The sequence below is a fragment of the Bison bison genome, unplaced genomic scaffold (assembly GCF_000754665.1).
Source record: "Bison bison bison isolate TAMUID 2011002044 unplaced genomic scaffold, Bison_UMD1.0 scf7180017864524, whole genome shotgun sequence".
Lineage (NCBI taxonomy): Eukaryota > Metazoa > Chordata > Mammalia > Artiodactyla > Bovidae > Bison > Bison bison.
The window spans coordinates 5,244,787-5,258,517 of record NW_011495075.1 but is presented as its reverse complement, the minus strand read 5'-3'; the positions used below and the strand labels follow the sequence as shown (position 1 = coordinate 5,258,517).

General features: G+C 41.9%; 1 protein-coding gene across 1 annotated transcript in view; it reads right to left on the bottom strand.

Annotated features, from left to right (window-relative positions):
- Positions 1 to 12,648, bottom strand: part of LOC104981886 (membrane cofactor protein-like) — a 38,777-nt gene extending 26,129 nt beyond the window's left edge. Inside the window, exons 1-3 of the mRNA XM_010831138.1 lie at positions 12,606 to 12,648; positions 7,523 to 7,711; positions 7,117 to 7,219 (exon numbers count right to left, since the gene is read on the bottom strand). Coding sequence (XP_010829440.1) covers positions 7,117 to 7,219; positions 7,523 to 7,711; positions 12,606 to 12,648 — 335 coding nt within the window. The remainder of the gene's footprint in view (positions 1 to 7,116; positions 7,220 to 7,522; positions 7,712 to 12,605) is intronic.
- Positions 12,649 to 13,731: the final 1,083 nt, after the last annotated feature.

The following is a 13,731-nucleotide window of genomic DNA, read 5'->3' as shown; positions in this document are numbered from 1 at the left end:
ATCTAGGTTGGTCCTAACTTTCCTTCCAAGGAGTAAGCGTCTTTTAGTTTCATGGCTGCAGTCACCATCTGCAGTGATTTTGGAGCCCAGAAAATGGCAATTGTAAATATATATGTATACAATAGACAATCCGCTAAATATATAAGGGAAATACAACAGATACAAAGGGAGAAATTGACAGCAACACAACAGTTGAACAGGACTTTAACAACATACATACATCAAAGGACATATAGACAGAAAATCAGTAAGGAAGCATTAGCTTTAAATGATACATTATATCAGATGAACTTAATAAATATGTATGGAACATAGATCCAAAAGCAAAAGAATATATATTCTTTTGAAGGACACATGGAACTTCCTCCAGGATAGGTCATATTCTAGGCCACAAAACAAGCTTTGGTAAAGAAAATTGAAATCATATCAAGCATTCTTTCTGACAACAAAGACATGGGACCAGAAATCAGCTATAAACACTAACAAGGCTCAACATTATGCTAATAAACAATGAACGGACCACTCATGTAACCAAAGAACAATTTTTTTAAAAACTGGAGACAAATGAAAACAAAAATACAATGACTTAAAGTCTATGAGATGCAGCAAAAGCAGTTCCAGGAGGAAACTTTATAGCAATAGAAGCTTACCTTAGGAAACAAGAAAAATCTCAATTAAACAAACCAACTTATACCTCAAGAAAGTAGGAAATGAAGAACAAACAAAATCAAAAGTTAGTAGAAGGAAAAAAATATCATAAAGATCAAGGCAGAAATAAATGAAATAGAAAAAAAAAAGATGAAAGAAAAAAAGACCTGGTACTTGGAAAACATTTAAAAAAAATGTTAAAACATTAAGTCTGACTCATCAATTTAAAAAAAAAAGAGGGTCTAAATCAGTAACATCAGAAATCAAAATGGAAAACTTACAACCAACAGTAAAGAAACAAAGAGGATCATAAAAGGTTACCATGAACAACTATACGGCAATAAAATGAACAGCTAAGAAGAAATGCACAAATTCCTAGAAAGGCACAATCTCCTAAGACTCTACCAGGAAGAAAGAGAAAATATTAACTAATTCATTATCAGTAATGAAATTAAGTCACTAACAAAAAAACTCTCAACAAACAAAAGTCACATGAGGTGACTTCTAACAAACACTGTGAGAAGAGTTGACACTTATCCTTCTCAAACTAACAATATATTGTATAACCCAGGTAATATGGCCAATATTTTATAATAATGATAAATCAAGTCTAATCTATAAAAGTTTTGAATTACATTATTGTACAGGAGATCCAACCAGTCCCATTCTAAAGGAGATCAGTCCTGGGTGTTCTTTGGAAGGAATGATGCTAAAGCTGAAACTCCAGTCCTTTGGCCACCTCATGCGAAGAGCTGACTCGTTGGAAAAGACTCTGATGCTGGGAGGGATTGGGGGCAGGAGGAGAAGGGGACGACAGAGGATGAGATGGCTGGATGGCACCACTGACTCGACAGACATGAGTTTGAGTGAACTCCGGGAGTTGGTAATGGACAGGGAGGCCTGATGTGCTACGTTTCATGGGGTTGCAAAGAGTCAGACATGACTGAGTGACTGAACTGAACTGAACCGCTGAAACTAATAGAATACTGCAAACTAACTATGCCTTATTGAATTGAAAGAGAACACCTATCCTTCTGAAACTATTTCAAAAAATTTAAATGAAAGAAACACTTTCAAATGCATTGTAAAAAGCTGGAATCACTCTAATACTTAAGCCAGACAAAGACACCAAAAGAAAATTACAGACCAATATCCTTGATGAACTTAGATACAAAAATGCTTAGTAAAATATTAGCAAATAAATAAAAAAATACTTTAAAAGGGTCATACACCATGATTAAGTGGGATTTATCTGAGGGGTGCATGTGCTGTGCTTAGTCGCTCTGTCATGTCTGACTCTTTGTGACCCCATGGACTGTCACCCTATAGGTTCCTCTGTCCATGGGGATTCTCCAGGCAAGAATACTGGAGTGTATTAACATGCCCTCCTTCAGGGGATCTCCACCCAGGAATCCAACTGGGGTCTCCTGCATTGCAGGTGGATTCCTTAATAGCTGAGCTACCAGGAAAGCCCTATCAGGGCAGCATGGATGGTTCAAAGTCACAAATCAGTCAATGTGATACACTATAATAACACACTGAAGAATAAAAATCATAGATTATCTCACAGATGCAAAAAGCTTTTAACAGATTCCAGATCCATCTATGATAAAAACTCTCAACAACATGGATATAGAGGGAAGGAAGAAAGCACTGTACGCATGCTCAGGTGTGTCCCACTCTTTGTGACTGTATGGACTGTAGCCAACCAGGCTCACCTGTCCATGGGTTTCTCTAGGCAAGAATACTGGAGTGGGCTGTCATTTCCTTCTTCAGTGTATCTTCCCAACCCAGGGATTGAGCCTTCATCTCCTATGGCTCCTGCATTGAGGCAGATTCTTTACCACTGAACCACCTGGGACATTCCCCATAAAGGGAACATACCTCAGTATAATATAGGTAATATTCAAGATAATATATTACTTAACTTATATGCAGAGTACCTCCTGTGAAATTCCAGGATGGATAAAGCACAAGCTGGAATCAAGATTGCCGGAGAAATATCAACAACCTCAGGTACACGGATGACACCTCCCTTATGGTAGAAAGTGAAGAGGAATTAAAGATCCTCTTGATGAAGGTGAAAGAGGAGAGTGAAAAACCTGGCTTAAAACTCAACATTCAAAAACTGAAGTTCATGGCATCTGGTTCCCTCACTTCATGGCAAATAGATGGAGAAATAACGCAAAGAGTGACGGACTTTATTCTCTTGGGCTCCAAAATCACGGTGGACAGTGACTGCAACCATGAAATTAAAAGATGCTTGCCCCATGGAAGAAAAGCAATGACAAACCTAGACAGTGTATTAAGAAGCAGAGACAGTACTTTGCCAACAAAGGTCCATCTAGTCAAAGCTACAGTTTTTCCAGTAGTCATGTATGGATGTGAGAGCCAGACAATGAAAAAGTCTGAGTGCTGAAGATTTGATACCTTTAAACTGTGATGCTGGAGAAGACTTTTGAGAGTCCCTTGGAGAGCAAGGAGATCAAACTAGTCAATCCTAAAGGAAATAAACCCTAAATATTCATTGGAAGGACTGGTGATGAAGCTGACGCTCTAATACTTTGGTCACCTGATGCGAAAAACTGACTCACTGGAAAAGATCCCGATGCTGGGAAAGATTGAGGGCAGGCGAAGGGGATGACAGAGGATGAGATGGTTGGATGGCATCACTGACTCAATGGACATGAGTTTGAGCAAGCTCGGGAGTTGATGATGGACAGGGAACTCTGGCGTGCTGTAGTCCATGGGGTCGCAAAGAGTTGGAAATGCCTGAGTGACTGAACAGAACTGAATAAATTCAGTAAAGTTGAAGGATAAAAAATTAGTATTCAGAAATCTGTTGTGTTTCTATACACTGAAAAGAAGCTATCAGTAAGATAAATTAATACAACAATCCCATTTATAATTGCATCAAAGGAATAAAGTACCTAGCAATAAACTTAAGAAAGGAAGTAAAAGACCTCTACTTTACTTGGGGTACTGTAATGTACAATGAGAGAAATTGAAGATGACAGAAAAATATGGAAAGATATACCATGCTCATTAATTAGAAGAGTTAAACACTGTTAAAATGATTATATTCATTTTAGTAGGCTAACTAATATGAAGCACAGGCTTCTAAGAGAAATATCAATAACCTCAGATATGCAGATGACACCACCCTTATGGCAGAAAGTGAAGAAGAACTAAAGAGCCTCTTGATGAAAGTGAAAGAGGAGAGTGAAAAGGTTGGCTTAAAACTCGACATTCAGAAAACAAAGATCATGGCATCTTGTCCCATCACTTCATGGGAAATAGATGGGGGAACAGTAGAAACAGTGGCAGACTTTATTTTTTGGGCTCCAAAATCACTGCAGATGGTGACTGCAGCCATAAAATGAAAAGACGCTTGCTCCTTGGAAGAAAAGTTATAACCTACCCAGACAGCATATTAAAAAGCAGAGATACTACTTTGCAAAGAAAGGTCCATCTAGTCAAAACTGTGGTTTTTCCAGTGAGAGTTGGACTATAAAGAAAGCTGAGTGCTGAAGAATTGATGCTTTTGAACTGTGGTGTTGGAGAAGACTCTTGAGAGTCCCTTGGACGGCAAGGAGATCCAACCAGTCCATCCTAAAGGAAATCAGTCCTGAATATTCATTGGAAGGACTGAGGCTGAAGCTGAAACTCTAATACTTTGGCCACCTAATGCAAAGAACTGACTCATTTGAAAAGACCCCGATGCTGGGAAATATTGAAGGCAGGAGGAGAAGGGGACGACAGAGGATGAGATGGTTGGATGGCATCACCAACTCAATGGACATGAGTTTGAGTAAACTCTGGGAGCTGATGATGGACAGGGAGGCCTGGCGTGCTGAGGTCCATGGGGTCGAAAGGAGTAGGACACAACTGAGAGAGTGAATTGAACTGAACTAAACTAATATAAAATGATTATATTCATTTAAAGACCCTTCAATAGACTAACTGGATTAAGAACACACACACACACACACACAATGGACTATAAGTCAGCCATAAAAGCTGGGAAGTCTTGTCATTAGTGACAATGTGGATTGGCCTATAGAATATCATGCTAAGTGAGACAAGTCAGACAGAAAAATAGAATATTGCATGATATCGTTTATATTTGCAATTTAAATACAAAGCAAATGAAGAAACAAAAAAACAGAAACTGACTCCACCCTCAGTTCAGTTCCGTTCAGTTGCTCAGTCGTGTCCGACTCTTTGCGACCCCATGGACTGCAGCATGCCAGGCCTCCCCCCATGAACAGTATGAAAAGACTCCAGTTACAAAAAACAAAACAGTGTTTGCCCTGGGAAGGGGTGGAGGGAGAAATTAATTAAATGAGTGATATTAAGAGGTACAAATTTCTAGTTACAGAAGAGATGTTGCAAGGATATAATGGGGAAAATAGTCAATAAAGTGTAATAACCTTGTATGGTGATAAATTGTATCTAGACTTATCATGTTAATCACTTTGAAATGTATAGAAATATCAAATCCCTATCTGATGCACATGGACTAATTTAGTTTGTAGGTAAACTAGTCTTTAATTAAAGGTAAGAAGAGAGCTCTAAAATAATCAACCTAATGTTACAACTTAAGGGACTAGTGAACAAAGATATACACACAAAACCAGCAGAAAGAAGTAAACAATAAAGATTAGAGCAGAAGAGAAATTAGTAGAGAATACCAATGAATCCAAAAGTTGGTTTTCCAAAAGAGGAAGAAAACGGATATACCCTTAGCTAGATGGACTAAGACAAAAAGGAAGATCAAATTACCTAAATCAGAAATGGAAATGGTGATATTTCCCTTAGTTCTACAGAATTCAAAAATATTGTGAGACTTCTATGAACAATTTTATGACAACAAATGGACAGCCTAGATATAAAAGACAGATTCATGTAAACACAAACTCTACCAAGACTTCATTAAAAAATACAAAATCTGAATTGATTATGACAAGTGAGGAGATTGAATCAGTAATCAAAAATTTCCCAATAATGAAAAAAGTACTGGATCTGATGTCTTCACTGTTTAATTCTGCCAAACATTTAAAAGAGAAGTAATACCAATTCTTAGCTTAAAGTTTTACAAAAATTGAAGAGGAAGACAGTCTTCTGAATTTATTCTGATACCAGCGTAATAATGACACCAAAGCTAGAATAAGACATTACAAGTAACCAAGCTACAGAACAGTATTCCTTATAAATACTGATGTAACATCCTCAATGTGATACTAGCAAACAGTTCATCAGCATATAGAAAGGATTAAAAACCATGACCAAGAAGAAATTATTCCTGGAATGCTAGGATGGTTCAACATGAAGATCAATCAATGCAATATATCACATCAGCAGAAGGAAGAGGAAAAACCCACATGATCATCTCAACTGATGAAGAAGAATCATTTGACAAAATTCTACATTTTTCATGATAAAAAATATTCGACAATCTAGGAACAGATGGAAGCTCCTTCAGGGTAATCAATACCATACACGAGAAACACACAGCACAATATCATACTCAGTGGTGACAAACAAAATTTTTCCTCTAAGATGAACAAAGGCAAAGATGCTTAATATTAAGAAAACCTGTTGCATTCCAGTGTATTACATTTTAATTCTAAAATCATATTTTTCAAATAAATGCCCAGTATCTCCAATATGTAATATTAAAGGAGCCCTATAGGGGAAAAAAAAGCTATTATTAAATGCTCAGTACCTCTTTTTGAGATGTTTCACTCCTTTGTAGCAGCGTCAAAAATAAGGTTTTCCAATTAAGAGATTATGATCAACATTATCATCCAGGCTAAGCAAATCAATTTAGATCCTTAAAACTACAGATTATCTCAAAATAATAGTATCTTTGGTTGACAGTTCTACTTCCTAATTCCATAAGCCCCATTTCAACTCTAAGAATTGGCAATTTTAAATTATTGTCAAGAATAAAGTTACCATGATTACTACATTTTTAATTTATACAATAGGTTTGTTATTACATATAGTAAGTTATATGGGCTTCCCAGGTGATGCTAGTGTTAAAGAATCCCCTTGTCAACGCAGGAGACACAAAAGATGCAGGTTCGATCCCTGTGTTGGGAAGATCCCCTGCAGTAGGAAGTGGCAACCCATCCAGGTATTCTTGCCTGGAAAGCTCCTTGGACAGAGGAGCCTGGCAGAACCCTGGCAGTCCATGGGGTTTCAAAGAGTTGGAAACGACTGAGCGACTGAACACACACATAGTAAGTGTACAGTTTTGCTTTACTTCAATTTAAGCTTCTTTCTAATTACACATTTTTCAGGTCTTCATAAATAATGCAATAATTGTTTGGCTACAAGTACAACTTGTCACATAGAAAACAAAATGAAATCTAGTTTATAGAAATGTTTAAAAAGAGGAGCAAAACAAAAATGGAATTAGTAATACCGAACCTTAGGTTCTGTAATGAGCATCTTACTTACCCTGGATTACAAGAAACGTGAGCCTGTGAACCAAACAGAACACTTCCATTCACGAAGTTAACTTGGCCATTCGCAGGATCTCCTAGATTAGGACATGATTTTCCTAAAAGAAAATATTCAAAAATGTTGGTTTATACTAATTTAAAAAATAGATTTAAATCTAATTCAAAAGTCTATATTGCTTGTTTGAATTCATGGGAATCTTATTATTCATTTAACTATTATTTTCTTTCCATATTATATGGCCAAACAAGATTCATATTTACCCAGGTAAACAATTACCAAGAAAAAGATTCCCTGGGGATTTTTCAAAGCCTGAACAAATGCACAGATATCTAAAAACATAGGCACACTAAGATGTGTGTAAATATCCAGCGCTATAAAACATTTTTGTTTGTTTATTTACCTACACAGGCATCCTGGAGAGACGACCATGTATCATTATCTTGACAAACAGCAGATCTGGGGAGAGCAGGAAGCTTGGGCTTGAAACCTAGACGACACTCATATTGTACACATTCCCCAGGACGATAATTGGGTTTAGGCTCACCTTGGAGCATCATAGTTTTAAATCTTGGTGGATCACCACAAGCCTCTAGGAACAGAGAAAATAAGAACATGCAAGTGAAGTACTTTATCTCTTTCATCAGCCGGGGACTGCGGCCTGGCCTCAGGTAGGCACTACAGAATAGATTCAATGACTGTCCCATGCTTTCCCAGGTGGCTAAGTGGTAAAGAATTGCCTGAGGATGCAGGAGACGCAGGAGATCTGGGTCCGATCCCTCAGTTAGGAAGATCCCCTGGAAGAGGAAATGGCAATCCAAAATCCCATGGACAGAGGAGCCTGGCAGGCTATAGTGCATGGGGTCAAAAAGAATTGGACACAATTGAGCACACATACATGCCCATGCTTTTACCCATGCGGTAGTAGTAGCAAAGGATGTGCCTTGCTTACTTTAAATAACCATCTATGAGCTTTTTTGGTTTGTTGAGGAATAAGGTGAACTTTTTTTTTAAGGTGAACTTTCATTCAACACGATTGAAAAGATAGCATCTATGTTTTGGGTTTTAAAATGTATTTATAGGTATGTGTCCTTCCCTCTTCTTTCTAAATTCATCATTTCAAAACTCACCTCTCCCTAAGAAGTCTTGTAAGGTATATGGCTCTCTGATCAGATTACTCTTCCATGGTTTGGGCTCAGTTTCCTCTCAGAAGGCAATGTCCTAGAGGGCAGAGGTCATATGCCTTCTTTCTGTACTACCCTCTGTCCACACTGGGTAAGAGTAATATCAAATAAACATTGTGAATTTCATAGGTCAAAATAAATACGGACTAAAGTATTTAAAAATGTAACTTCTTTCTATTTGTTTTGTATTAGTGAATTGTTGTTGTTCAGTCACTCACGTCCAACTCTTTGTGACCCCATGGACTGAAGCATGCTAGGCTTCCCTGCCCTTCACCATATCCCAGAGCTTGCTCAAACTGATGTCCACTGAGCTGGTAATGCCATCCAACCATCTCATCCTCTGTCGTCCCCTTTACTTCCTGCCTTCAGTCTTTCCCAGCATCATTTCTAATGAGTCACTCTTCGCATCAGGTGGCCAAAATATTGGAGCTTCAGCTTCAGCATCAATCCTTCCAATGAATATTTGGGACTGATTTCCTTTAGGATTGACCGGTTTGATCTCCTTGCAATCCAAGGGACTCTCAAGAGTCTTCTCCAACATCACAGTTCAAAAGCATCAATTCTTTGGTGCTCAGCTTTCTTTATAGTCTAACTCTCACATCCATACATGACTACTGGAAAAACCATAGCTTTGACTATAAGGACCTTTGTCAGCAAAGTAATGTGTCTGCTTTTTAATACGCTGTCTAGGTTAGTGAATTGAACATTTTATAAATAAATGGATACCCTTTAAATACCAAATTGTATTACTTTGAATAACCTCACATAAAAATTGGTTTCTTGGATGTTACTGTAAACATGATTTAATCTTCATCCACTGATTAATGGATTGTACATGCCCTTAAAATCTTCCTGCAGTGGCTGTTTATCCAATGTATCCTGACAGTAAACTATATTGCTATGACTTTAGAATTTTTTTACCTCTGGCCTTTTTATGTGGGGGGTTCTTCCCTAGAACAGTGTTATTCCTGCTTCAGGAAGTCCTCTTCCTTTTAATTATCTGTGCTCTTGGAAATCTTATGAATCTTCTAGAAATGATGTAAAATATTATGATATTTAAAGTCCTAAAGTGCTAAAAGAATGCAGAGGCCTCTCCTATAAGGTTAAGGACCTAAAGGAGAAGGGAGATAGATCTATTTTGATCCCTGAGGAAACTTTACTGTAATTACTTCTTGGATCTAGGTCTTCAGATTGACAGACTAGTCAAGAGAGAACTCTAAACAAGTGAAGTATTATTCTCCTTTGTTATCATTTTCTAAATTCCATATTTCTCTCTTGATACTCTGTCCGACATTTCATTTACACCATGTGCTGAAATCCACCTATCGGCAAAATGTTTTCAACATTTCCAGTATTTTGATCTGAATATATGAATGCACCTCCATCAACTGCCCAAAACAAAAGCAAAAAACAAATAAACAAAAAGGATGCAGTTATTAAAAATAGAGTTGGATTTTACTAATAACAGTAAATTTACTCAATTTGAGCTATACGTTCTCATTTTACATCAGGGGAAAAAATGGACTAGAAATGCTATGCAATTCCATTCTAGATAGAAATGTATAACATCATTCAGAGCTTCTTGGAACCAAGAAAGAAATCAAGTTAATAGCATGCCCATAATTAAATTATACAAGTGTTGTTTGTTTCATGTATTTGATTTGCTTTATGTATCTGAATAATTTCTTCTCTTATTCAAAATACTGGATTCTTTATTCCTGTGAGGATTTTCAAAGTAAACATATCTTGACTAAGACTTTTTTCCAGATGGTTTACAGTACAATTATTATTGGCCTGCAATGCTATACTTTTACAAGAAGTATTATATAGTATGCCATTATAGAATATGATAGATTTGCATTCAGAAAATCCCCAGTTTTTCAATTTTCCAGATGAGTTTAAAGAAGATGAAACAGTCTCTATACGTATCAAGAGAACTGTTCATCTTCTGTACACTTGCAAAAGTCGGGCAAGGACTCTCTACCTGCTTGCAAAATTTAAAATAATTCTCATACTCAAGCACAAACCCAGATCCATGCCCAGATGGTAACTTCAGGATAATTACGGTCTCTGATCAAAGTGGGACCTCAATGAAACTTGACCATCCTGCCCCTTCTCTCACTGTCCACACAAACTACTTTTTAAAAGGAATACCAAAATCAATTTCACTGAAACTTAAGTCCATGTTTGTATAAACTAACATTCTAAAAGGCGGATAGAATGCTCGTAAGCAAGAACATCTATATCCTACAACACATTTTCTTTTAATCAAACTTGAAAAAAGTGCCACATAAAGAAGATTCTAGTTGGTGGGGAAGATGAAACCGGATTGCAGACACATCATCAGTTGTAAAGGAAAGGTACTGAATGCCAAGCCATATCTTGTCTTCAGAAATCGTAGGTTGGGCTGTCCGAACACCTCTGCTGTAAGTGGTCTGACTACTGTGTGCACGACTGTAGGAATGCCGGGCTCCTGGTCTGGATGACTGCCAGGCTCTGTTCTGTGTTGAGGCTGCTAGTCACTGGTGTGTAGGTGTGGATCTTCGTATGATTTGCTGCAAGGTCAGGGGAATCCCAGTCCTGGAGCCAGCCCTTTGATAGGTAGGACCAGGTCACAAAGTGGCTGGATGTGGAGACGTGTGTGGGTGTTTTTGTTTGGGGGGAGGGGAATAGAACCTGGTCTCAGGGTGGCAGCTGCAGGGTTAGGGGCCCCAGAACTGGTGTCAGCCTGCTGGTGGCTGGGGTCACGGCACAGGTGGGTTCCATAGCTGGTGTTGACCAGTTGATGGGTAAGGTCAGATCCCAACATGGCTGGCTGAGGGGCGCAAGGCATCTTGGAGGTTGTGTCAGCTTGCTAGTGGGCTGGGGCTCTGTGGGTCTTGGTATTAGTGCTGGTGAGCAGTACCAGGCTCAAGGTGGGCAGGGACAGGGTCCTGGAGTTGGGGTTAACACACAGTGGGTGGGCTGAGGCTCAGGGGCTCTTGGGGCTGGTGTCCATCTTTTCATGGATTAGGCCAGGTCAGGGATCTATGCTGACCTCCTGGCAGACAAGACCCTGTTCTACACCTGGTTTGGGGGTACCAGGGATCCTAGGGTTAATGTGGGCCCACTCTTGGGTAAGGCTGTGTCTTCAGCCTTCTGGTGGGCAAGACTGGGTCTTGGGGTGGCTGGGGGCTCTGGGTTACCTATGACAGTCCGCTTGACGTTATGTGCGTGCATGCTAGGCCACTTCAGTCGTGTCAAACTCCTTGCGACGCTATGGGCTGTAGCCTGCCAGGCTCCTCTGTCCGTGGGATTCTCCAGGCAAGAATGCTGGAGTCGGTTGTCATGCCTTTCTCCAGGAGATCTTCCCCACTCGGGGATAGAGTGGCGTCTCCTGTATCGCAGGCAGATTCTTTACCGCTGAGTCAGCTGGATGGTCCAGCGCCGCCTCTGGCAATCAAGGCAAGTGAGCACTTTTCACCCCCCACTGCCTCTGTCAGGATAATATGCCCAGTGGCCACCTTATCACTTCTTATGCCTCTGTGGTCACTGGCGCCTTGCTGCTGCCAGTGTCAATGGCATGAGCACCCGGGGCACAAGGATGGTGACTTCTTATGCTGCCTCCTGGATTCTGAGCCCACAGCCTCCATCACCAAGCGGGGCTGGGAACGTGGGGGTGTAGGCAGAGTACACAGCGACTTCTCCCACCTGACCATTATATGCACCACACGAGGTTCCCAACTTGGTACCGCTGGGTGGCCACTTCTACAAAAGTCACACTAGAGAACACCCTACACGGACACCGCCCCCCCTCCCCAGCCCAGGGAGCAGGATGCAAATACTCACTCCTGTTAGAAACCTGCCCAGAGTACAGACAGCAAACCTCCCCGCCCACCCTCTCCCCTCCCTCCACACATACACAGGCACAGAACCAGTCTACCAATATCCCCAGGCACCTGAGAACTCAAAAGCAAGCCATCACCACCACCAACAGGCCAGCAGGCCCGTCCCCAAGTGGCTCAGTCGCAGAAACCCTGCAAGCTTTTGCTAGTGACCCAGTTTGCCCCTTGGTAAATCCCGGCTGCGCGCATCACCCCGCACCGCTGAGTGCGCACCAACAAGCAAGGCGTCTCTTCTAGCGCTACGTGGTCCCCTTTGGTCACGCATTCTACCGCAATTCCTTATGACCCCGGAGTGGACGCAGCCCCACGACTCTCCCGACAGACTAAAAGCAAATCTCCTCCCACCCTCGGTTCCAGTCGGCCGGCCTCGCGAGCCGCTCCGGTTCGCCACCAGCGCGCACACTCTGCAGGCTCCTACCGGAGACGGAGGGCAGCAGGAGCACGAGGACCACCAAAAGCATCCCTACGAGGCACCAGCAAAAGGGGACTCTCGGGGCGACCAGGAGGGGGCTTGCGCGATACGAAAGCCTCTGTCACTTTCGGGGAGACCAGCGGGAAAGCTGAGCCCAGCCGGGCGGAGATCAGCTCGGTTGTCAGACGCAACAATCCCCAGACTCACAAGGTGTCCAGAGCGGTAACGTGGAGGGGCGTGGCTGGGCCGTGCCGGGGGCGGGCTGAGGGTCTAGCGGGTCCAATGGGCGGGCTGCAAGGCGGGGCCTCGGAGCGGGGGGCGGTCCCTGCTCCTAGAGGGGCGGTCCCCGCGCCTGGGGGAGACGTTCCTGCGCCGGTGGGGCGGGGCGCGGCGCTGCAGAGGGTTACCTGTATGCGCGGCGCGGAAGACGGTTCCCCATGGGCGCGGAGACGTCGGAGCGCCTCCGCCGGCACACGGCGTGTCTCTGGTTCCTCTGCCTGCAGACCTGAAGAAGAGCCGCAGCGACTCGGCGGGACCCTCTTGCTGAAAAGACTGTTAATCACCCTACGCAGAAGGGTGGAAAGGAATCAAGGGCTGGCGTGGTCATCATTGTCCCTTTTCCGGAAAAATCAAGCGTAACGACCTGAAAATAGAAATCTAGAGTTTAGGCAGTGGTAAATGTGGGACAGACAACCGTCATGACTCCTTTTGGACCTGAGGCCCACCATATTGTCGGGACACCTGGGCCCTTGCTCGGCCTTTGCCATTAGTCAGGCATCATTCACGACAATATTTGAGATTTCCGTGGCTGAGCCTCTGCTACTGAAGCCTCTCGTGGCCGGATAGATTTCAAAATCACGAAAGGTTTGTCCATCGCTCTCCCACCTGCTAAAATCAATTTGTTCTACCCTGTGTTCCAAGGAGAGCATCTCTGGGAAAGTAAATGGTTAAACAACCCCTGGTCGTTAGCATGAGTGAGTGAGTGAAAGTCGCTCAGTCGTGTCCGACTCTTTGCGACCCGGTAGACTATACAGTCGGAGAAGGCGATGACACCCCACTCCAGTACTCTTGCCTGGAAAATCCCATGGACGGAGGAGCCTGGTAGGCTGCAGTCCATGGGGTCGCTAAGAGT